Here is a 25,729-nt window from a genome sequence, read left to right as displayed (position 1 = left end):
ACTTGCTTTGATACAAAATGAGTTCAATGGTACAGGTGCTACTGTCCACTCAAGCAAAAGAAAACCTCACATTTACATGAATGCACTTTATGATGATATTCTTACAGGATAAGAGGGCTCACGTCCAGGACGCCTCTGGCCTCAGGTGAAGCCACGGCACAGAAACACGCAAGAGTCTGGGAATCTCAGAGCATGGGCAGGTGCAGAAAGGAACTTTCTGTGAGTTCTCCGTCAGGTACAAGGTTAAGAACTGCGGCGGGTGTGTTTGTCTTTTTGCCCCCCATCTTGCAGTTTACACTTAGATCATCTTGGAATAGATCGCTGTGGGTGTCTTTTGGCTTTTCAGAGTTTCCAGAGAAGCAAGAAGGTGTCCTGAGGTATCCTTCACGTTAGCTCCCAGTGGAGGGCTGGCTGTCGGGAAGTCGTGGACTTACCTGCAGGTATAGTGATCTCAGGTGTGCTCCACACGCTCAGTGCAGAAACGTTAGTGCCTATCAAACTCTCTCCCCCCTCATGGAGGATGTGACTAAAACCCCAGACTATCTGACCCAAATTATACAGATAAAAGAAAAAGACAAATACACAAATAAGGCCATCTGCAGAACTTTAAACTCACCTCTTGCATTATTTCACAATAGTCTCTACATCATATGTTACATCTTTCAGACTTAAATAGTAAAGGCTTTAGGAAGGACAGTGGTAGAACCAACTGCACTATCTCTTGGAGGACTTGTCCAATTTGCTGGCAGGTGATTTCCTCTGGGGTGTGGGGATTTTGGAAGGCTTGGCTGCGGACGGCCGAGAATCTGCTCGGGGCGTAGGCCTGTGTGTCTGGGGGACAGTCTCCACGTCGGAGCACACGGACTGGATTTCCGAGATGTCAAAGTCTGATGCGTCGCTGCCTCGGCGGCTGCTGGCCCGGCTACCAGCTTTGCTGCCAGCTCGGCTTCCTGGTCGGCTGTGGGTCTTCTTGGGATCTGAGGAGAGAGGGCAGAGATGGGTCACCCTTCCTACTGCATCCAGCTGCCACCGATTCTTGAAACTCAGTGCCACGTTTAATCTCAGTCAGTTTTCTGGACACCCAGTAGGCGCTCAAGAAATACATGTTGATTTCATGGCCTTGCTCCCACTCTAAGTAGATGAAATATACAAAAAGCTCAATTTACAAACAAAAAGCAGGTTGGGGGCTACCCCACTTAAAATGGAATTCCATTTACCACACACAGACATAAGGAATAGATATATCTCTTGAGATAGATTGTGTTTTCCAAAGTTTGGCAGGTATGACCCAGGGACGTGTGCAGTACGAACGCACAGCACAAGTTTTGCCTAGGATAAGTAATTCGAAGCACAAAGGAATTGAAGACAAAAGACTTGAAAGTTTAAAGAAGCTTCAGGCTTGCTGTGCTTAGGATCCCCGGGGTCAGGGCCAGTGCATCTGGGTTTTTCCAACCACCCCAAACAGAACCCACTGCAATTTCCAAGCAGCAGAGGCGGCCAGACTTTCGGTCGGAAGGGGTAGATCCTGCCACAGTTTTTCTTCAATTCCACAGTCACTGTCTCATCCTTCTCTGGTACTTTCCAAAAGGGATGTTTGAGTCCCTTATGCCCATGGCTCACTGATCCCCTACCTTTGATGGAGGACTGGGACCACTTGTCATTTCAGAAGAATACAGCAGCATTGATTTGTCTTCCCCGATTAGGAAGAAATGGGATTTTCATATTCAGATCACACTGCAAAGCCACGAGAGAAGGAACGCAGCAGACTCACCAGCAAACTGTGTCCGCACTCGGGAAGCTGCGGTTGTGATCAAGCCACTGTCTTCCCCGGAGTGGAAGCCTTTCCCTGATAAATATCCCGGAAGTCGAAGCTTGCTTCCCTGTATCGGCGTTCCCTGTGTCGAATCAGGGAAAAGACATTTCAGATATTGCTCCTGTCCCGTGATTCTCCACTGACACCACTTCACAGATGGGTGGGAACCCTCCACTAGACACTCAGGAGGTGAGGAGGCATGGGGTTCTCACTTGCTTTTCTCCACTAATTTCTTATTCTCTCCCTAAATTCAGAGGGACCCCTCTAAAGAAAATGAATTCATGTTGGAGAGAAAACACAAAAGTGGAGATTCCCCGAGGAAACATAGACAAACTCTGAGTATGTTAGTATCTTTCAGATTGTCAGTGAATTATCACAGAGTTGAGAGAGTAGAGCCAAAAAGATGATGGTGGCTGCATGGTCCCGAGAGAAGACTGGCCTCTAAAAAATCGTGCTTGGACTCTCTGCTGCCTGCAAGGCTTTTAGGGAACTACACAGAAATAAATAAACAGAAATTGAACAGGAAGAAAATAAGGAATGCCTAGACAGCCACCATTTAAACAAACATAACTGCCAAAAAGAGAAAAAAGCGACGTGCTGTATCTTGGTAAGATGTCACTTCCTCTCTTGGCTCCGTCACTGTCTACGGTCCTTACAAGATACCTAGGCAATGTTTGGGGATGATTCTCTTAAAATTCTTACAGGAGTTTGCAGAGAATGTCTCAAGTAATCACAACTATGACATTTTATTCTAAATCTAAAATCATTCACGTTTTCTGGATCACTACAACATTTTGGAAATTCTCCCAAAGTTAAAAAAAAAAACCAAAAAACAAATCTGGGAAGTATAAAGACATCATATTCCTCAATGAACTCACAGTCAGGGAACTGTTTGGAGGAAACAGATCTAAACAATTACATATGCTTTTTGAAAAATTGATTTTCCTTTATTAAATAGTTTTAAATGTTTAATAAGCATATGTAAGACCTTTAGCTATATCAGGGTTGCAATTTATTAATATTAATGATATTCATAATTCATTTACATATGTATTCTCTACATACATTTAAATATAGAATTTATATAGAATTCGTACACATATAATACTTGGGACTTCCCTGGTGGTCCAGTGGTTAAGAGTCTGCACTCCCATGGTAGGGGGCAGGGGTTCGATCCCTGGTGGGGGAACTAAGATCCTGCATGCTACTCAGCATGGCCAAAAAAAAAAAAAAAAAAAAAAGATGCTTAAGCATTGAAAATACTCTCACTAGTCTAACCACAATTAATCCTCACACTTACCTACTCACTTTTTCACAATTGTGAAAGAGGAGGGCCTGAAGAGGGCAGTAAATTGCCCGAACTCTGACAGCTCTGCTCCAGTTAAATTCCTAACTCAGATTCTCAACAACCCAGGAGAGAGTGAGGACTCACAGGTGAGGAAATATATCACTCAAGATGACAGTGCATTACCATGAAGGACCAAGAGCATTCTTTTCAGATGCCTTGATATTCTGATTTTATAGTCACAAACCTACCCCGTGCTCTTAAAGACCCTTCCATAGAAGGATACTGTTGTTTTGCCTCATGAGGCTATTTGAAATGAAACCTAGCTCTGTATTAGCCAAAATAATAGACTTAAATTTGCGGGGGGGGGAGTTTCCACTTTTCAAAAATTTGAACTAACAGAGTAGCACAGCCCTAAATATTTAAAGCAAACATGTCACTTTAGGTTCCTTCAACTGCTCTCAGTTTTGGCTACAAGAGATCCATCAGAAGCGACAGACGCCTCAGACGTAACATATGATACTAACATCACTCACTTGAGGGAAGGGGGAGAAATGAGGGGCTGGGGGATGAGGAAGAGTTGAGGAATGGGCTTCTGCCCCAACTCTATACCACCATCCGCAATTTCCATTTCCATCATTTCAATCTGAGTCAGGAGGGCAATGACATTTTCTCTGCCTACCTCTCAGTATGAGTGTGAGGGTTACGTAACAGATAAGAGTTTTGAAAAGCTTAAAAGGCTTTTGAGAGGTACTAAATTAGTTTTATCCAGGAGTCCTTGCCTTTAATATGAAATACCTCCTTGGTTTCAATAACAGTTCTTTAGGGATTTTTCTCCCTTCCTTATGGTGATTCTAATCAAATATGTGATTTATTTGGTGCCTATGTTTATCATTTTACAGAGAACTTTCTTTAAAAGACGTATGGTTGACTTCCAATTGAATATAAATGATCTGATATATAAGTTAATCTCGGCAAATTTTATATCACCTAAATATCTTATCCCCATATAGCATGTCATTTAAAAAAGTGAGAGGGTCCTGAAAAAAATCATTAAGTCTAATAAAGATACATACCTTTTGAGAATGACAGATAACTTTTTGCCTATCCGAGCCCCCAGCCCCTTGCGCTGGTAACTAAAAAGCTTGGGTCTCATCCACCCAGTGTTCTTGGGCAGAAACAGACATACCAGACCGTCAGAAGGACCTTGCCCAGAGAGAACACTCAGTCCACATTCTTTCAATTTAAGTGATTCTCTTGCAAATGATACTGCCTCTCACTCTCACCTAAAAAGGGCTACAGCATTTCTTGCCCAAATTATGTCTAGAAGCAAAAGCATACCATCAGCTTGAAAAGAAACCTGACTTAGGTCTGGGTATAATCTCCTGTATGTCACTCTCCCAGGGGAGAAAAGCAAAATTAAGTATGAGAAAGAGAACAGAAAAACAAAAAAGGCTGAGAGCCTGCAGAGGTGACTAGGTTAGGTTGACGCCCTTCGAGGAGCTATAAACTGTCTTTTGTGTTCACCCCTTACTCTCACGTTCCTAGGGTTGAGACTTATAATATAGAAGTCTGTAAAAAGACGACGTATTATCAAAAGTACATTTATTAAGAGTGAGGTGAAGCAGTGTTAGTAGGTGATCATTTCAGTTAAAGGCGGCTGTTAGGCTGGAATCTGGGGCCTTACAATACCTCTGGAGATGACATGGGGAAGTCTGAGCACTCAGCTGGTTTACAAGGAGTTGACACCTTGCTGTTTGTCAACCAGGGTTTACCATAATTGCGTGTTAAAGGATGGAGAATCTGTATGGAACAATGGCAAATCAAACGTAAAGGACGGCAGATAAAAAAACAAAGCCACGGAAAGAGAGATTCACAGCCATTCATTTCACAGTAAGAATGATCATCATTAAAAACAAATAGATGGACACCAAGGGGGAAAAGTGGCGGGGGTGGTGGTGGGATGAATGGGGAGATTGGGATTGACATGTATACACTAATATGTATAAAATAGATAACTAATAAGAAACTGCTGTATAAAAAATAAATAAAATAAAATTCAAAACTTAAAAATAAAAAAACAAAAACAAATAGAAAAGGTCTGATGGCAAATCACACACACCAAAAACATGAATGAAGCTTTAAAAAGAAAAAACAATCTGAAAGGTAACCAAAGCCCCTAAACAGATCGTCTTTATATGGGCCACAGGGCAAAAGCACGCGCGCACACACGCGCACACACACACACACACACACACACACACATTTTTAATTCTTCATCTTCCATATTGTGAGAAGGGACACATTTGGAGAAAGCTGGTCCTACAAATTCTAGGGACCCCCCCCACAAACATTCAAAAGCATACTCTAGACAGTGAGCGCAGAGGAAGAGGAAACGAGTCCTACCTTGGGTGTGCTGGTGGCAGGGACCTGCGGGGAGGCTGCCTGGCCAGCCTGGCTGGACACGGATGTGGACCGGTTGGGTGAGGCTCCCCGGGATGAGGGCCTTGATCTCCGGCCCCGGGGCCGGAAAGCAGCCATTCCCTGACTGGCTCCATCCGCCAAGATGAACTTCTCCCTTAGCTCCATGTTTGTCCTTCCTTTAGCTGGATGACGGAACACACAAGGCACACAAACGAAAGGAAGGAAAAAAAAAGAGGGGCTCAGTCGAGTGCGGGGGGGGGAGGGGAAAACTGCCATCTGGCGCCACAGACCACGTGGAGGATTGCAAGAACACCTTTTTGCCATGCCAACTCCAACTCAGCATCACAAAAAGTCAAATGCATTCCTTTACAATGCATTCCTTTCGGATACAGGCCAGTTGGGGAAAGAAAAAAATAAAAGTGTGTTTATTCTAACACTAGACACCAGCCAAGAGTAACCACTATTAAAGAGAGAGTCAGCATGAAAATGACAAGCTCATGCTCAAATATTGTTAATCCACCCACTACTGATGCCTGCAGGGTTTCACTATGCCATCCCCACCCTGAGAGGACAAGCCAGGGAGGCGGGGACTGTGTCTTTTGCGTGTACTACTGAGGTCAGGAAATTGCCAGTCTTTCACCATCGGGATTAATTGGACAATTACACAGAATGAGAGATGCGTTGTTAATCATGACGACGACACAGAAACTTTCAGGTTTTGCACTTTCAATGAGGCGGCTGGTATTTTTATTTTATGCCTTAAAAACTTGGTTTTACAGCATGCAAAATAACAAATAGCAGACCCCAGGATCCGTGAGGTCATCTGTGATGCAACACTCACACCAACACACGTGCACTCGGAGAAGGCGCCGCCAGAACCCCGTGTGCAGGGTGTTAGCCTGTGTTTGATCACTTACACAACCCCTACATTTGCAACACCCGAAGCGTGTTGAAAGTCCAGAATTTCAATTTGGAAGCACCAGCTCAGCTGGATGTGAGTTAAGCCATACGCGATGGATGAAGCATGTTATTTTAAAACAAAACGATTAAAGCAAGAATGTCAAAGTAGGAAAGAGGAGAGGTCAGAGGGGAGAGGCAAAGAGAGGGGTCGCCAACCTATAGTAGGCTGAGTAGTAGTAATTGAAGAGTTTGATTCCGAACGTAACATTTTACTCCCATGATGATGAACTAGAAGAAATGACACAGGATACCAATCACATTCAAGAAAACTGTTAGCAGGAGAAGAAACAAAGTACAGTAGTTGATTATGCAAGGGTTGCTCAGATCGGGCCTTTAGCGCACAATTTAGGAGAAAAGTGGCCCTGCGAAGGGAAACACTCAAAGGTCTGACTCAGGATGAAAAATGTATTTGGAAGACTTCACCCCAATTGAACTAACTTTCCTAGGCTACCCCACAGAACACTCTGCATTCTCAATTCTTTGTTTCGTAAATGGAGCTGCATTACCTTCAGCTGCATTATTTCCAAAATATAGAAGGAAGACCTGCTGACTGGCTGCCGGGAACGCACTCCCAGATACCTGAGAGCTATGGTATATTATGTGTGCAAAATGGTAAGGCTCTAATCTGTAACTTCAGAATTCAGAGTCAAATTAGCAGTTCATTATTTAAAAAAAAAAATTTCAATACTGCTTTCCTCGCCTCCCCCTAATTTCACAAAAACTTCCGCTTTTAAACTTTTACTGTACGGTATCTTCAATCTTCGTCGCTCAATTTTCTTTCCCCTTACTTTGCTACTTAACGACAGAGGAAATCCTTCCCCTGGTTGGTAGAATTGCTCATTTTGAAACTTGCAGATGGGAACGCCTCATAAAGGAAAATCTATTCTAGTGTTTCCTGCCTCCCAGTCTCCTAGTTATCCAGGAGAAGTAAAAAAAACTATGAGAGGAACACGGTTTACACAATTGCCACAAGTTCTTTGGGAACTTCAGGCTGACAGACCAATGTGAAACATTCCTTACTGTAATAAATGACCAAAATTAGCCCCACTGCGTTTTTGATGCTGGAAAATAATACAAGATCGATATACTTTCGTGGTGTTATTATCTTGACATAAGTATCTCCTTACCCCTGCAAGGATCATTTTTCACTAAGAACTCATCCAGGGCCATCCATCCACCTCCAACACGAACCATCACAGTACTTCGCAGGATTCGGACAAGCCGGAGTTGCTGGGAGTCTCCAAACTGGGAAGAGGAAGAAAGAAGACCCTCTAATTGTCAAGAGGAAATCTCAAAGGATGAGGTGCGATCTGCGTAAGCAACCAACTCTAACTTCTTGTTTAGTTCGCAGCGATTAGTAAAATCTCAGAGAAAGGGGTTTATCATGATCTGCGTTAGGCGGCTGCATGCTGATTTAGCCCAAAGGAAATAGTGTGGAAAAAGATAACAAAGGTTATCACAGTAATATTGAAGCTTTCTTCTAAAAATGATTTTTCTCTCTTATGACGGAAACAACATTAGTAAGGCAGTAATGGAAAATGTTTCTAGAGATTAAACACAGCCATGAAAATAAGCACTGGCCCACTTGCCCAGGACTTCCAGGAGGTAAGATGATTCTAAAGAAAATTTAATAAACTCTGATTCTTCTTCATGAAAACTTCCTTTTACACCTGAAACTGTTTTCCACTGAAATCCGTGGGAGAAATCTTTATAAACTCATTCTGTTTTCTCTAAACAGTTCTGACTTAGAGAGATAAGGTAGTAAATGATCATGACTAATAAAAATTTCACGGTTAAATAAAACTTCTGCAACACTAATGATCTGGTAGGCTAATTTGTTAAAGGCTGGATTCATGTGCCATTTTTAGATTACTGTAATATTAGAACAGTCACTGACACATTAGGAATGATACAGCTTTCAAATCTAAACGGCTTTTCTTTAAAGCGCTATATACCAAAACTGCTGACACTGAGAAGCACTTGTCTTTTGATCTCCAATCATATACACTACAGATTCTGCAGGTCTTGAATAAACGTCTAGACTACAGGTAGTTTCTGATCATAAGGTTTATTTATTACGAAAGCCCATGAGAAATGATTTTATACTTTTAAATCATTTCTAATAAGCTCGTGTCCAACTTATAAAAACCACCAGACTGAATTTCATGGTTGCCAACCCGGTGGATACCATAGCAAAATGAACAGTCAAGTAGACATAAATAGCTTCTTTTTAAGGCAGGTAACATACAATTGTGACTACTTGTCTGGGCTCATGATGGATAAACAGAAAACGTGAAGTAGAAACAATCTGCTGCTTTTCATAAATTTTAACACTCTGAGTTTCAGGAAGAGAACACTAGGACAAAGCCAACCATTCCAGATCCTGAAACTCAGAAAGGACCTGGAAAGCATGTAAAATGCACCAGTGGGACCAGTGGGACTCAGGCGTTTACATCAAACCTTTTTCACATCACTTTTTCTAAAATGGTTTTTAAGCCTTGAGACTTCAACTTTCCTGTAGTTGTACCTGCTCTAGAAATGTAAATTAAAATTTAAAAATAAAAATGCATATTTATTTTGTTAGAAAAAATTTGGTGCTGCTAATAAGCAAAGGGAAAGGAGGGGATTTAAAGAAAATTACCCTTAAGGAACCAGATAATTAGACGATACGCTTTTGTTCCAAGACTATGTTCAAAACAAGTTTTAAGGATATAAATATTTATTTATTTATATCGTCATATAAAGAATATAAAAATATTTTATAGAGATATTTCAATTATTTCCATTATAATAAACATGAATGACTTTAAATTTTATTTTGAGAAGGCATTTTCTGACAACTACCATTGTCTTTAGAATTTCCGTAATTTTCTCAACAGCTAAACTGTGAGACCAAAAAAAAAAAAAAAAAAAAAGGACGCTAGTGTTGTTCTATGTGCTGTGAATTAAACCTTTTGAAATATTTCATCCTTTCCATAAACAAAAGATGCTATCCCAATTACTAACTCAGAAAATAACAAGAACGGAAAAGTAACTTTTTATGGAAACTAATGGAAGTTTTCAAAACATCTATTCAAAATAACTGAAAATTTTTATTTGAAAAAATTATTTGCTTGCAATAAATGGGGAGAATAGGTAATTTGAAACTTAAGATGTAATATGGCTTAGAAACTGAGGGGCAGAATAATAGCTAATAGGATATGGTCAGGTACTATAAATAGCATGGTTCTTTGCAAAAGCACAGAGTAAAAAACTCTCCTTGTTTAAATCAAAATCTGATTTCTCTTGTCTTCAGTTCTAAAATTCTGATCATGATGCAGTGCCCTGGACAATTTATCCTGACTTAAATGTGAGGTCAAAATGACATAAAGTATGACTAAGATTTTGTGTAAGTTATAAGAGAAACATTTCCTCAAAAGGAATGACATCATTTAAAACCTCCAGAGTTAAAGTTTCTACTCAGGATGCAAAGCCCTAAATCAATGAATTAGGGCACAGGGACAACAGCTGCTTTGGAGAGATCACATCACCGTGGCCAAGTGCCATGGTGACCTCTCCCCTGTGCTGTTTTCCCAGGTCACTGGCTGGATGCTGGCCCTTCGCTAGCTACCTTATACCAGGGCATACAGCTTCAATGGCCAAACACCAACGAGGCCACACAGAGATGTGTGGACAATCAACTTTGTGTTGCAATGAATACTTGTATACAATAGATGAGAATAGTATCATTAAAGACAGGAACTGAAAATTCCATTTGTAACACTGTACCCAGCCCAGCTACAGTTGATTATCTGGTTTGCTTAAAGGTAATCTCCTCATTTGAGACACAAGGCAAAAAAGAGTCCTGGATCAAGGACACTTATAGCGTATACAGAAACACCACGCCAACCAACAATGTAGTAGCTAGGGGGACAGCATGGGAAAGATTGGCCAGGGCAAGCTTTAATGACTATGAATTAAAGTTAAAAAAAATTATTGGGAACTTGAGAATACATTCCACTGGTTTATACCTGATTTCCCAGGAAGAACTGATAAAAAATGAAAAATGGAAGAAAGACATAATTAGTTCAACAGGAAACTTTCTATATGACTAGAACACACACACACACACATACACACACACACGCTCACACTTTGGGTTTCTGGATATAGTATCTAGTTTAGAGATGTGCAGGTACCCATTTTTCTCAACTTCAACCCAAATAATCAGAAATTTTTCTTTGCAAATTTTTGTGAAAGTCTTTGGGTTTCGAATTTAAGTTAAAAATTCAAATATGTAGATGAATATTTTTCAATGTGGAAATATAAAAGCAAAATGAATAATGTTTCATTTATAAGTAATATACTGTAGGAGGGAAACTCTGCACATTTCCTATCTAGCTACTACAAATAAGAGATGTTCCAAAAAAAGAGAAAAAAGAGAAAGAGTGACAAAGTCACAAGGGTCTTCAAGTAATTGTTCTAAAGAAGGTGAACTGAGTTACTGAGATGTAAATTTTTTTAAATTTCTGCATCAGTGGAAAACACTACCTCTTTTTCACATTTACAAAAATAAGTAAACCCTTTAACTTCATTTCCTGGCTTGGAAAAGCTTTGTTACTGAAAATATGACAACTTACCTCTAATCACAATAAAATATAAAGTAATTCGAAGCAACCTAAATATATGAGATGTATTTTTCTGTGAATATTTTTCTCCTTGAATGGATGTATCATACATGTCAGAGATATGTCCTAATATACAAAATGCAAGCTATCTTTATATCATTAAAAATGACGAAAGATGGAATTTCATATACCATTATATTTGATAGAAGGTAAAAATAAATAACTGGCATTCCTGGGAAACAATGCAGACAAAGTTTTTAATTTTTATCCTTTGAAAGAACTACACAGCTATTTTGAAAACTTACCCTGTATTTGTTATCTCCAATCTGTTCAACTTGGAATCGTTTCGCACATTTGCACTTAGCTACCTGCCTTGTCACCTGCCAGAAGCAATGATAAAACAGTCACTTTCACATTAATATTACGTCGTGGCATCCTTAAAACCTGTACGCAACAACTAAACATGGAAATAAAACAACTGCATGAATTGTACACGGTATCTGGGCAGAACACACAGTGCTTGTTCTACCCGGTGGAAAGGTAATGAGTACCTCATCTTCAATTTTGTCAGCATCAGTGATAGGTTTGTATGCATCTTTATTTGGGTGAAGGGCAGCTACAAATTCATAGTAGTCGATGTATCCATCGCCGTCTCTGTCAAAGATGTCTGCAACTGCACTCATCTCCAGACGACTGGTAGGGAACTCTAACATTTTCAAAACAATGGTAAGTAGTGCTATTGAGGAATAACTGACAAATAAAACTGTAAGATATTTAAACTGTAATCATAATAATTTGATACACGCACACATTGTAGAGGGATTCCCCCCATCTAGTTAATTAACACATCCATCACCTCACATATTTATCTTTTACTCTTTGGTTTTTTTTTGAGTGAGAATGAATTTTACTCTCTCAGCTAATTCCAATTATACAATATGGTGTTATCAACCACAGTCACCATGTTGTACAGTAGATACTCAGACCGTATTCATTTTATTGCTGAAAATCTGTACCCTTGTACCAACCTCCCCCTATCTCCTCCACTTCCCAGCCCCTGGCAATTATTTTTCTACTATCTCTGTGAGTTTCACTTTTGGTTTAGATTCCACGTATGAGTGATAATTAAGATATTCTCAGTATATGTCATACTCTGGTCGCAATGAAAGTTGGTAAGAGCTGCTACTTACAATAACATTTTACAAAAAGATTTACGTCTTAAAGAAAAAGTAAATAGCATTAACTTGTTAAATCTGCCGTAAGACCTTCTCGATCGCACATTTTAACTGTAGCGTGGCCAGTTAAATGATTAGGATGATCAAGTATATTACAATCCTTAAAATAAACAAAAACAAAAACCTGATTTACATCACACAAGCACAACCACTACATATGTGGCCTAAATTTACCTTTAACTACTATTAGGATGACTCTCACGAAATGGCTGTTTCTCTAGGCTAAAAACTGTTTAATATTAGCAAATTTCATATGGTTCAAGTACCACTTAAGGAATAATTTACATGAAATTTACTTTAAGAGTGCTTCTAGTAACATCTGCCAGAGAAATCACATACATGTGATCAAAATAATCTATCAGGGCTTCCCTGGTGGCGCAGTGGTTGAGAGTCCGCCTGCCGATACATGGGACACGGGTTCGTGCCCCGGTCCGGGAAGATCCCACATGTCGTGGAGCGGCTGGGCCCGAGAGCCATGGCCGCTGAGCCTGCGCGTCCGGAGCCTGTGCTCCGCAACAGGAGAGGCCACAACAGTGAGAGGCCCACGTACCGCAAAAAAAAAAAAAAAAAAAAAAAAAAAAAAATCTACCAAACAAGAAGGGGGCACATACCTTAAGAAGTTTTATAGCCTTCTAATTTCCTGCTAATGACAATATTAGATCAGAATGTGAACTAAAATGAAAAAGAGAGAGACTGACTTGCATTTATTGATTTCCCATTTTATGCCGGGCAACACAATCTAAGAATTAAGTATTATTAACCTGATTACACTACATAGGGACACAGCTCCAGTGGAGAAAAGGAGTTTATCTGTGGTGACACAATTAGTAAGTGTGCCTGACTTCAAAGCCATAAATTTTAACTAAGGACAGTTTTTTTAAATTTTTTTTTTTGAGGGCAATGACTTCACAGCCAAGTTTAAAGGTGATGTTTTATTAGTAACACAGGTTTACTGGCTCCATAATTTTAAACTGTGCTTATTTTCTTTAAAAATTACATCTGTTATGGCCACCTCTCTTGGGACTTACTTGAGGAAAGAATCCCGTCAATAAATTCCTGTCGGGTTATTTTCCCATCCTGGTCTTTATCGATCCTCCTGAAGAAGTCCATCACTCGAGATTTCTTGTGATTCATCCATCGCATGTACTTTTTGCGCCAGACATCGAAATCAAAGTTGGCAAATTCCCTTAGCTGAAGAGGGCAAAAGGCATTTTGCCTGAGTTACTGCTGTGCTCAAATTATATCTTACACAATATGAATAACGTTATTTTGAATGATCCTCTAGATGACAAAAATTATATAATATGAATAATGTTTATAATGATCCACTAGATAACCAAAATTATATCTTATACAATATGAATGACGTTTTTAATGATCCTCTAGATAACACACAGATCATTCCCTCCAGGAAAGGTATCATCTTGCAAAGGGGACTTGAACATTTTTTCTCTAAAGTTTATTCTGTTACTGTCACTGTTTTTTCTTTACAAATAGAGGAAACAAAACTCCTCAAAAAGTCACACCGAAAATTTCTGATAATGCCGAACTCACAAAGGTGGTGTGGCCCAAGGTGACAGGAGATCTGTACCCCAGGGGGCAGGCCCAGCTGAACAAGACCGATTTTACCTATCTTATTACCCCTCACGTCTCTGCCACCAGCCGCTCCTAACTCCTCACCTTCTAAAAATTTACCAATTCTAGAATCTGACACCCTACACTTCAGATCACAGAGTATATATGAATAAGTGATCTGCATTATAAATGATTATAGTTGCCAGAAGATGCTGTCAGTAAACATACGTCAAGCCAGATCTTTTCCGAAGGAGTCAGCTCCTGATTATGTTACAACATACCTGTTTTTGACTTTGATTCCCTAAATCCAAGGCCCATATATCAGGGTTTTCTCCCCCCATAAAAACATTCGTACCTGTGGCTTTAATTTTAGAAGTAAAATAAGCACTCAGACATCAAGAGTTTTCTTATCTATTATCAGAAACGTTGAAAAAAAATCAAGATCTTGGCAATGTGTTCCGGTGAATGAGGGCAGATGACAAGATGGTACCCAATGTATGAGTTTTCTCACCTCCTCCAGCCTGTCCAGGGCGTCATTAAGCTTCCTCCTCCTTTCCAAGGCGAGCAGCCAGACTTGCTGCCACTTGCTCACCAGTAAGTTGACCCTGGGATTCTTGGTTTCGATTTGTGTCTGTGACCCAGAGGGATAGAAGCTTGACGCTGGGAAGCGTTTTCCTGTTCAAACGTAACTTGAGTTAGGATGGCAAAGTCTCCAGGGTTTTGAAATACATTAAGGCTTGACCTTTGCTATTCCTTGTCCAGACTGAATCAACTTCATTACTAGCTATGATGTGAAGAAACACCCTAATTTAGGTGATGCACAATATCAGGGTCAAATGTGTTTTACTGAACAAGGGTCGCACACGATTCAGAGACAGCAGAGAAATATTCTTGACGGGAGCCCTGAAATACTGGAAAGTTCTCTCAATACATTTATGTTTCAAACATTTTCCAGACTAAAATCTGCACCACTTCAATGACAAAGAAGCACCCTGCGGTCCTCCTCTTTGGTACTGCCAGGGCACTGCAGTGCGTGTGAATCAGTTTGGGCAAACCCAGCTGAGAGGAGGGCAGGAGGCACTGGGCGGCTCGCCAGAGTCAGACCAAGATACCCGACAAATTCCCAATCAAGTACGGAAGTGTGTGATTACGGTCCCAGCCTTCTTCCAGGTCCATTTTCCACTGAGATTGTGTGTTTCCTGTGCATCGTCTCATATCCTAATTTACTGCCTTCCTAAAGTTTCCTCCCTCTTTCTAGTATTCACAAGTTTCTATAACTTCACAGAGCAATTATCTCACTGCAGTTTCCTCATCTAACTAAATCGTTCAATGTGACCTAGAAAAATAAATCACTGGCCGAAGCTTTCATAGGAAGTTAGCATCCAAGCTGAGATTTGCCCAGAATTCCTAACTCCCATGGAGTTACATAAAAATATCAATAGCTAATATTTATTGAGCATTTAACAGTATTCCAGGAAGTATGCTAAGCACTTCATACACGAGCTCATTAAGTCCTCCCCATAGTCTAATGAGGTTATAATTCTCCCCTTCCACAGATGAGGAAATTGAGGCTCAGAAGGGGTTCAAGTAACGTCCAAGGTTGCGTTTCCCAGATGCTGAGGGGTGGGGACAGCCAGGCAGTCTGTGTCCAGAGTTCCTAACAACTTTGTTACCCTGCCTCCTTGTGCAAGACACGACTATGACCGATCCAATACCACTTTTCTTTAGTAAGGCACCATTCAGAAATATACAAACTGCCTGGTATAAATTGTGCTGCTTCTAAATCTTATCTGAGCTAGCTATTATTGTATTTAATGTCACTTCGCTGGGTCAAGACAGCCTGAGAAGTCAGTAAATAGAGCCTCAAGTCAAATGAACATGAGGAAAATCTATCAGATTGCTGGTTACTAGTGAACAGTTAGGTCATGAACTTTATGCAGGTCATGGTCATTCTTGTTCCATTCCACTTTAAGGTTATTTATATAAGAGAAGCAGAATGAGTCAATTCAAAGGGGGTGACGACTTCTGTTCTTGTTGAAAGTTATTCCTGATTTCTTCTGGCTAATCTGAAAGATACACTTTGAGCAAATAAAGTTACACATATAGAGACCTGGATTTATCCTTTCCTTTATTTTAAAATAAGTTGCTATAATACTTAGCCCACATATTCTTTCAAGAAAACCTTTTATGGGACTTCCCTGGTGGCACAGTGGTTAAGAATCCGCCTGCCAATGCAGGGGACACGGGTTCGAGCCCTGGTCCAGGAAGATCCCACATGCCGTGGAACAACTAAGCCCATGCGCCACAACTACTGAGCCCGCGTGCCACAACTACTGAAGCCCGTATGCCTAGAGCCCATGCTCCGCAACAAGAGACGCCACTGCAATGAGAAGCCTGCACACCGCAACGAAGAGTAGCCCCCGCTCACCACAACTAGAGAAAGCCCGCACGCAGCAACAAAGACCCAACACAGCCAAAGATAAATAAATTAATGAAAAAAAAAAAAAGAAAGAAAACCTTTTATGATTGAGAGCTCATGTAGAATCACCAAAATGTCAAACCATAACTCAAAATAAAAGGAAACTAACTTCCTTGCTTAACCATCCTCATGTTAAAGAAATTAGCCACTGCTTACTTCCTGCTCGCCCCTTATCCAAGACCGGAATGTGGGAATGTAAGGAGGGGTCTGCCACTCTCCTCTTGTAGGTCTTGGTGACTCTGTCCACGTCAGGTTGTTTTCTGGTCATTTCCTCCATGAAGGTCTGAAAGAAAGAAATGATGTCAACTAGATACAAGTATATCAGAGAAAACCATCTTTAGAAATGAACTAAAAACGAAAAGATAAAAGGACCATACTATGATTTCTGAAAAAAGAATAAAACATGTTTTATCTAGGGTAAAAAAAATCTAACCATCATAATACAGCATTTACAGAATACAAAATGTTAATAGGTGATAAGTAACTACAGTGTTACAAAAGCAACTTGTTTTATTTGAAGACCACAGGGGGAGCAGCTGTATGAGGAACACAACCTGTCTGCGCACCAGCCAGGACCAAGCTTCCAAGCTCTCCCTGAAGAATCTTAAAGTGAGCATTTGTCTACAAAGGAACGAGTTAGCTGGGGTGTCTCTAGGGCTTTCCTGCGACACATCTCATCTACATATCTGAAATACTTAAGATGGCTTTGATATACAGTGACATAAAGCATACCCACATAAATGTGGATACATTTAAAATATCCCTATCAATAAATCTGCTCTACCAAGGAGGGTCAAAGTCATTCAGGTTCAATTTTACATTTAAAAGGTTTGACTATGTTGCCATTTATCTCATCTCCTTGGACTTTTTATCATGGTTGACCAGGTGTCCCTGTATCTGGAATCTGTGGCAAGGGCAGAGACTGGTGAAAAGTGATGGGAAAAGGAGAAGGCAGAAAAAAGTGAGAAGTGAAGAAACACATTTCTGGAATGTCTGTCACACTGGAGGACACTGATCACTTTAATGCCTCGGTTGACAGAGACACTGCAGGGCCATCACAGGCATCGATATCTTATACTTTTATCAAAATATGACAGCAATAGTGGGAAGCAGCCGCACAGCACAGGGACGGGGGGGAGCCCATCTGAGATGCGAGCACAGCTCCATGGATGGGGCCGAAAGGGAGGATCATGGGAAGGTCACACAGGGCAGGAGACACCAGCAAAACTAAGTGACTCTCCAGAGAGAAGCTCCAGGGCAGCAGTGGCGTCAGAAACTCGGTGGAGGAGTTGAGGAGTGTGTCTGAGGAAGTGAAGGTAAGAAGCACAGAGCAGTCTTCTGAGAAGTACAGTGTGAAGCAAAGACAGTGTCTGAGAAGGCAGGTTAGGATGACATCTATTTACCTGGTGTTCTGCAATGAGGGCTTTCACCTCTTCAATCTCCTGCGGGATGACCTCTTTATCCCTGTCGCTCAGTGTGGTTTCAGCCCACTGCAACCAGGCCAGCAGGGCTTCCAGCAACTCCTGCTTGGCGATGAGTCCTGCCAGGGCACTGGCTAGTCTCTGCTGGTGCTGCTTTGCCCAGGCCAGTACCTGATGGAGAAAACAACTGTTCTGAATTTCTTCCATCTCAGTGACTGATGTAACTGATGTAACATACACCACATTTAAATGTAAATTAGGATCATCCCAGGCTAGACCCATAACTCTCTGGTCTTTCTAGATCCCATCAGTGGTACCAAGACCCAGCCTGTGGAGGATCCAGGAGCCCTTTGTGATGGCTGTCACCCTCAGAAGTTTAGATGTACGTCAATCACCCAGGCTTCCCTTTGCCTGCTAATTTAAGTTCGAACATGCATTCCCTGAAGAATCACATATGCTCACTCTGTGTAGCACAGAGTGGAAATAAAAATAGCTAAGATCTTAAATACAGAATGAATTCACTTGTGTGTGCAATGCATTCCACAAGCATAGACGGCTCTGAAAAACCTATTCAACAGACGTGATCTGGAAGTGGACAAAAAATCCTACAGTGAACCACATAATTTCAGGGACATGGCTGCAGAATGCCTGTAACTTTTTAAAGAAAAGTGGATGGCAGAGACAGGTAACACACAGAAGAATGGTCTTGTGAAGAACATAAGCCCTTAGGTTCCCACAGCCATAAATGCGTCATTAATTGCCTGAGTTTCCACGCCCCCTCCCCTGACTCTCAAAGCTCCAGCTGCTCTAAAGATGGACTGAGATGCACGGACCTCCTCAAATCTGGCCCGGATGATGGTAATCCAGTGCTTGACTGTGGTGATGGAGTCTGGGTGGCAGATGGCCAGGATGGAGTCTCCCATGCTGGTGGCTTTGTTGAGGGCAGCACGCTTTTCTTCCAGTCTCTTCATGAATTCCTACAGCATAAACAAAGACGCACGGGCTGAAACTAAAAGGCCAGCAATGCCCACTGGACTGTCAGAGCTAAACCAATAAGCAAGAACTTACATCGGTTTATTCACAGCTGGAAATCATCCACCGAGTGAGGAATTAAGGGAGGAGAAGATCCAAGTACAGGATACTATCTCATGCTTTACAAAATACATTAAACAAAAAAGACACTCTCCTAAATTTGAATACATTATAATTATATTCGTAGAAGCAAGAATTGGGACAGATACTAAGCCAGTGATAGAAACAGTATGGATTGCAAAAAAAAAAAATGTTCTAGCAAATACGACGAGGAGGTTAGTATTCAAAGTAGCATTAACCGTGTCAGGGATGATAGGAATGTGTATCCAAAAAGTGCCAAGGAAGACAGCAGACTGGCAGGGAACTAGAAAGGCCTGGGTTGTGGGAGAGAAGGCCCAGCGTCCAGTGGGGAAGGAGTCGAGTGAGTCTGGAGAAAGTGGGCCTGACAGCGGCCAGCCTCTGGGAAATATGTCCATTAAAGGGCAGTAAAAAGAGCCACTCTCAGCCCTGGAAGGATGAATACACCTCAACAGGCTTTGGAAGGCTGTCAAATCAACCTTTTTATAAATGTCTCACATACTTTACTTTCTACCATCAGAACTGTACCCATAGATTCATGGATCACAGAACTCTGAAAGCGGGGCTAAAAAATGAGGACTTTTGCCCCCCAAAATGTGAGGCATTTGGGCACATGCTTATGGGGCACATGCTTCCCAAACCCTGCACTGAATTTCAAACATCCACTGACCCCTCCAATCTACCTGGACCCCACACTAAGAGGGATTCCTTCCACACGTGACAAGGGTGCCAGGGGATGGATGGCACTTGTGTTACCCACGCCGTGTAACCAGGGGGTCAGAAAGTATAGGTGTTCACATCTAGTGACCTTTTGTTTCCAAACCTCTGAAGCAGCTGTCATACGCCTCCTACCCTGGCATTTCGCTCTAATAAAATATTTTGTTTATATGCACAGCTACTAGATTGTTAAGGTCCACAAGATCAAAAGACTGTGTCTTATTCAATTTTGTACCTGTGTGAGTGAATAAATGCTTTTTAACCTTTATTTCCACATTTTTACTGTTGGGGAGTCCAGGTTCAATTACTCTGCTAACATGACCTACTTTTTATTTTTATTTATGTATTTATTTTAATTTAATTTTTATTTCATATTGGAGTATAGTTGATTTACAATGTTGTGTTAGTTTCAGGTGTACAGCAAAGTGACTCAGTTATACATATACATATATCTATTCTTTTTCAGATTAGGCTCTTTTCCCATATAGGTTATTACAGAACACTGAGTAGAGCAGAGTTCCCTACTCTGTAGTATGGAGTAGTGCTACATACTACAGTAGGTCCTTGTTGGTTACCTATATTGTATATAGTACTGTGTATATGTTACTCCCAAACTCCTAACTTATCCCTCTCCCCACCTTTCCCCTTTGGTAACCATAAGCAAATGAAATTATTTACAAAACAGAAACAGACTCACAGAATTTGATGACCTACTTTTTAAATATCATGACCTACTTTAAAAATATTAATTTTCCCCAAAACAGACCCCTTTTAAGTGAAAGGAAACAAACTTTACTAGGAAGAGAAAACCAGAAGGTTAAGAACAGCTGTGCTTTTCCAGAGGAGAGTTGATCCAATCATGTACTTTTAATCACTCCCACAATGGGCGCCCAGCTCCCACTGGAAACACTGTGGGCTGGGTACCAACTCCTGACAGCACCCCGGGCTCCTCCAGGCCAGTCTGAGTGTTGCCTCAGTGGTTTGTGCTCACATGGGAAAATCTGCCAATTTTAGAAGCTGGATTATATTGAGAGGGCTCTAGTCTAAGAAATTAAATATTCTGTTTTTCCTCTATTGGTGAGAATGTGTGAAGGGAAGCAAAAGAAATGAAACAGAACGAACAATATCACTGCAAAATATTATTACAGAGAAGCACTTTATAAAATTGCATGCAATTGTATGCTAATTTAAAATGTTTAAAGATAATCTGTTCTTGACACCACTACCCCTTCCCGGGATGCCTGCCTCCTGATGTTTCTGGGGGTTTCCTGGCCCTGCTGTGAGGGCGGTGATACCACAGGTAGCCTCAGTTCTGTAGGGCACATATGCACCCTGGGCTTCAGGGGACACTCTTGACACCCAAACCCTAGTATGTCAGTGGAACCCAAAGCAGCTGATGGTCAGCCTATGGTAACATAAACTAGATTTTCAAAATATTTAACTGAATCAAAAATGTACAGTAAATGTGATGTAATTTTCCTGCTCTTACAGGCCAGCTTCAACTTGAAAAAATGTATGCAGCATTTCATTCCTCCTGATAATGCTATACAAGCTCGCATCCCTTTTATTAACAACAAGGCAATATTTCATTGCGATAGCGTAAGCAGCCCATCATGGAGAGAGCATCGTAATTAACACAAGAAGTCACCAAAGATGATGTCATCCATGCTTCAATGGAATTAATTATGTATTTCCAACTTAACCTTGCAATACCAGGTTATTCAGTGGTACTAAAAAGATCCTTTACCGTTTATAGGAAATGCTGACAACAATACTAAATACACTGAAGTCAACAGGCACATGAAAAGATGCTCAACATCACTAATTATGAGAGAAATGCGAATCAAAACTACGAGATACCACCTCACATGGGTTAGAGTGGCCATCATTAAAAAGTCTACAAATGCTGAAGAGGGTGTAGAGAAAAGGGAACCCTCCTACACTGTTGGTGGGAATGTGAATTGGTGCAGCCACTATGGAGAATAGTGTGGAGGTTCCTCAGAAAACTAAAAACAGAGCTACCACATGATCCAGCAATCCCACTTCTGGGCATGTATCCAGACAAAACTATAATTCAAAAAGATACATGCACCCCTACGTTCACAGCAGGACTGTTCACAATAGCCAAGACATGGAAACAACCTAAGTGTCCATCGACAGATGAATGGATAAAGAAGAGGTGGTACCTATATAGAATGGAATACTACTTAGCCATAAAAAGTATGAAATAATGCCACATGCAGCAACATGATACAACTAGAGATTATCACACTAAGTGAAGTAAGTCATAAAGAGAAAGACAAATACCACATGATATCACTTAATATCATGTGATATAAGTGATCTACAAAACAGAAACAGACTCATGGAAATAGAGAACAGACTTGTGGTTGCCAAGGGTGAGGGATGGAGTGGGAGGCTGCGGTTAGCAGATGTAAGCTTTTATATATAGAATGGATAAGCAACAAGGTCTTACTGTAATGCATAGAGAACTATATTCAATATCCTATGATAAACCATAATGGAAAAGAATATTTAAAAAAAGAATGCATATATGTGTATAACTGAATCACTTTGCTGTACAGCAGAAATTAACACAACACTGTAAATCAACTAGACTTCAAAAAAAAAAAGAACAGAAAAAAACCCTCAAGATACTTAATTTTCAGAACACTACAACCCAGGTGGAAAAAATACTACACTGAGTATTAGCATTGCTAACTCCTGACTTTTAGAGTCAAAGGTTAAAAAAATTATCTGTTAAGAACTCTCTGGACCACCCTCTTAAGGGTTTTGCTAGTCCTATGCATCGTCACAGGAAAAATTTTGACCTGAAAATTCAACGGCCAGATTTTTACTTGGTTAATTATTATTTTTTTTTTTTGGCGGTACGTGGGCCTCTCACTGTTGTGGCCTCTCCCGTTGCAGAGCACAGGCTCTGGACGCGCAGGCTCAGCGGCCATGGCTCACGGGCCCAGCCGCTCTGCAGCATGTGGGATCTTCCCGGACTAGGGCACGAACCCGTGTCATCTGCATCGGTAGGTGGACCCTCAACCACTGCGCCACCAGGGAAGCCCTGGTTAATTATTTAATAGTATATGTACTTACATAATCCATTTTTTATTTATAATTTATAAATGGGTTACTTCTCAAAAGAATTTAAAGCAGCTCTTGATTAAAAACAGAATTGGCAGAGGTTTAAAAATAAAATTTGAAGACCAGTTATTAAACTACTTGCTTGTCTTGCTTACAAAGGTAAAAATCATTAATTGACAATTCTAATGGTTATAATTTGATAAATGTCATACTGCTCAGTAAGGAAGTTTCATCTTTGAAATGCACATCTAAGTGCAACAAAATTGACCAGTTTTGCTCAGGAGCCAAAGAGTTCCCTAGAAAAATGTGCTTCCTGGAGATAGGAAAACAGAGTGACTAGTTTTATTTTATTTTATTTTTTTAATTGAAGTATATTATAGTTTTGTCTGGATATATGCTCAGGAGTGGGATTGCTGGATCATATGGCAGCTCCAGTTTTAGTTTTCTGTGGAACCTCCATACTGTTCTCCACAGTGGCTGCACCAACTTACATTCCCACCAACAGTCTAGGAGGGTTCCTTCAGAGTGACTAGTTTTAAAATAACCACCTTCTATAAAGACGACATTAAAAAAAAGAATACCACACACACATGTGCGTAGTTGCATGTGGACACACCTATGTAGGGAAGGAGGATACACATAAATTCTCAAACATACCAGATCTTTCACTACTTCTCAGGAAGGAAGATATTCATGCAGTTGGTATTTGCAATCATGAGTACATTTTCTCTACTTTGTTTGGCTTTCTCACTTATTTTTACTGAGCATTTATGTAACTCACTTTATGCTGATCAATGAGAGTCCGAAGAGCATCCTCATCGTCTGGGAGAACGCCATGGAAACGAAGGGTCTGCTCCGCTTCCGCCAGCCACTCCAGGAGGGCGTGGACCACCGAGTGAAACTCCTCTGCCTAACGGTTCACATGCGCCCCAAAAAAGATTTCCAAACATGCTTGTTAGTAGAGTCAAGTCTTCCTCTCAATGGAAAAAAAAAAGTCTTAAATTTAAACTGATTCATTATATCCATTATTCCCATTAAAAAGATAAAGATACATGGTGCTGCATTTTACAAATGTAAGAAAACATCTAATCCGTCAAAAAGGCCTACATGAAGAATAATTCACCATTTTAACAATCTGATGTGAGATGAATGGCAGCCCATTATACATTCTAGCTGAAAAAAAGACTCAAACAGCACTTTTACGGGAAGATTAGAAAACCTCCCTCTGTTGAGTCATTTAAATTCTTTGGGGAGGAGTTGGGCGGGGAGCGGGCCCACGCAATGATGCTCTAAGGACTCCCTCCCCATGACTATCCTGGCTGAGACACAGGAGCCCTGTGGTCCTTCAGAACAGCAGTTCCTGTTGGGGGTGCAGGACCTTTGTCAGCACACCCAGCAGCTGTAACCCCAGGGCTTTACCTGGCGCAGAGCTGCTTCTAGGCGGGTCTGCTTGGATACGGAGAGTGCACACACCGTCTCCCAGCGTGTGCTCAGCTCCTGCATCTGGACCCTGACCCAGGAGGAGTCATCCTGGCTGCCCTCTATGAGCTCCCGGGCTGAGCGCTTCAGGGCCTGCACGCTGCTGGTCCTCTTCCCCAGCTCCTTCTGGAAGACCTAAGACCAAATTTTAAAAAATTAATTTTAAATTACAAAGCCATACTATATGAAAGTAAGTTATATATAGTAACTTGCTTACTATATATAACTTATATACTTATATACTATAACTTATATATAGTAAGACATACTATATGAAATATGTATGTGCACATAACATCATGTATGGCTCTCCAAGACCTACAGTTTAATGACCCACGTTTTCCTCAGAATCTGCAGAAAATAAGACAAGACACACTGCTCCTGTGAGGGCACTGTCAAGTCTAGGCTTGTATCAATTTGCTCCTCAACCTTGTAATGTTTTCCTGAGTGAATGTTATTTTTTAAATGACATGTTGGACTTAAAGAATGGTGGTCACCCTTCTTTATTTCAATCCCATGCAAAAATGCATCACAACTTCTTTTCTGTGATACTTTGTGAGGGTGTCCCAATCCCTCTGGAATCATTACTGTGTGCGCCCAGTGTGTGCTGGCCACCACACTGCTCTCCATCAGCAAACACACCTAAGGGACTGACTGGTAACTAAGCAGCCCTTGGAGACAACAGCAGGGCTGGCACATCCTCTTTGTTTCCCTCTAACAATCCTTTGTTGTAGCTTTCACAGGATCCTGGGCACTAACCCATAACGTCAAATTTTAGAGGCTTGACTCCTTAATCTGTCATCTTGGAGGAAAAGCTTTTTATTTTTCTCTCCCGCACAATTTTGATGAACTCTGATGTGCCAAGGGTTAAAGTGACTTCTTTTGGTCCCAGACTAAGTCCATTTCTGACGCAAGAGTCTGTCTGCAACCAGATCTTTCAAATAACCAACTTCATATATAAACTGAAATCAGCTTATTTTTCTAAGAAATCATCACAAATGAATATTACCAAGCACATTTTATCCTTCTGACTCTATCCATGAGTTTCTATTCTGATACTCGGATCATTCATAAAAGTGAGACTGTCGAAAATAATCCAGAAACAGTGTGATGAGTTCTTTGCTGATTTCACTCTGATAGTGTTAAATGAGGTGTGCCCGCAGAGACAAACACACACACACACACACACGAATAAACACACATGCACAAACACACAGATACAAGGTACAGCGTCTAACTCTCCCTTTTGTGACAGGACTAGTCCCACGGTTGAGTAGGCTTTCCAATGTACTTTGTATACTTAAACTTCTTATTGGGGCTTCCAATTGTATTACTAATGCTGAATGATTAATTCATTCTTGTTGACCTTTAGTATATAAAAAACCAGCCAAGTGCCTAGGGGAGTAAATATTTAGACAGTGAGCTTCTAAAAATGGCATTTATGTACAAAGTAACATTACATTATTCATCAGTCATTGAAGGAGTGCCAGGGGATGGAAAAGTTTGTATTAATCATGCACAAAACATT

The 25,729-nt window shown here is 40.8% G+C and overlaps 1 protein-coding gene across 9 annotated transcripts in view; it reads right to left on the bottom strand.

Moving 5' to 3' along the window:
- Positions 1-591: 591 nt before the first annotated feature.
- DST (dystonin) overlaps positions 592-25,729 on the bottom strand; it is a 496,581-nt gene continuing 471,443 nt past the window's right edge. For 5 of the 9 annotated variants that reach the window (XM_065886378.1, XM_065886379.1, XM_065886381.1 and 2 more), the window contains 15 exons: positions 24,142-24,336; positions 23,504-23,632; positions 18,633-18,776; positions 17,782-17,970; positions 16,535-16,661; positions 14,411-14,574; positions 13,353-13,515; positions 11,641-11,795; positions 11,395-11,469; positions 10,493-10,510; positions 7,610-7,727; positions 5,505-5,704; positions 4,791-4,901; positions 1,772-1,895; positions 592-977 (listed from right to left, as the gene is read on the bottom strand). In XM_065886378.1, the coding sequence (XP_065742450.1) occupies positions 715-977; positions 1,772-1,895; positions 4,791-4,901; positions 5,505-5,704; positions 7,610-7,727; positions 10,493-10,510; positions 11,395-11,469; positions 11,641-11,795; positions 13,353-13,515; positions 14,411-14,574; positions 16,535-16,661; positions 17,782-17,970; positions 18,633-18,776; positions 23,504-23,632; positions 24,142-24,336 (2,175 nt within the window). In that variant the 3' untranslated portion in view covers positions 592-714. Of the gene's footprint in view, positions 978-1,771; positions 1,896-4,790; positions 4,902-5,504; positions 5,705-6,638; positions 6,711-7,609; positions 7,728-10,492; positions 10,511-11,394; positions 11,470-11,640; positions 11,796-13,352; positions 13,516-14,410; positions 14,575-16,534; positions 16,662-17,781; positions 17,971-18,632; positions 18,777-23,503; positions 23,633-24,141; positions 24,337-25,729 lie in introns of all 9 variants that reach the window. The other 4 variants (XM_065886380.1, XM_065886385.1, XM_065886377.1 and 1 more) reach the window with 3 other exon arrangements.

This window comes from Phocoena phocoena, chromosome 10 (assembly GCF_963924675.1).
Source record: "Phocoena phocoena chromosome 10, mPhoPho1.1, whole genome shotgun sequence".
Taxonomy (NCBI): Eukaryota; Metazoa; Chordata; class Mammalia; order Artiodactyla; family Phocoenidae; genus Phocoena; species Phocoena phocoena.
This window is presented reverse-complemented; position numbering and strand designations above follow the sequence as displayed.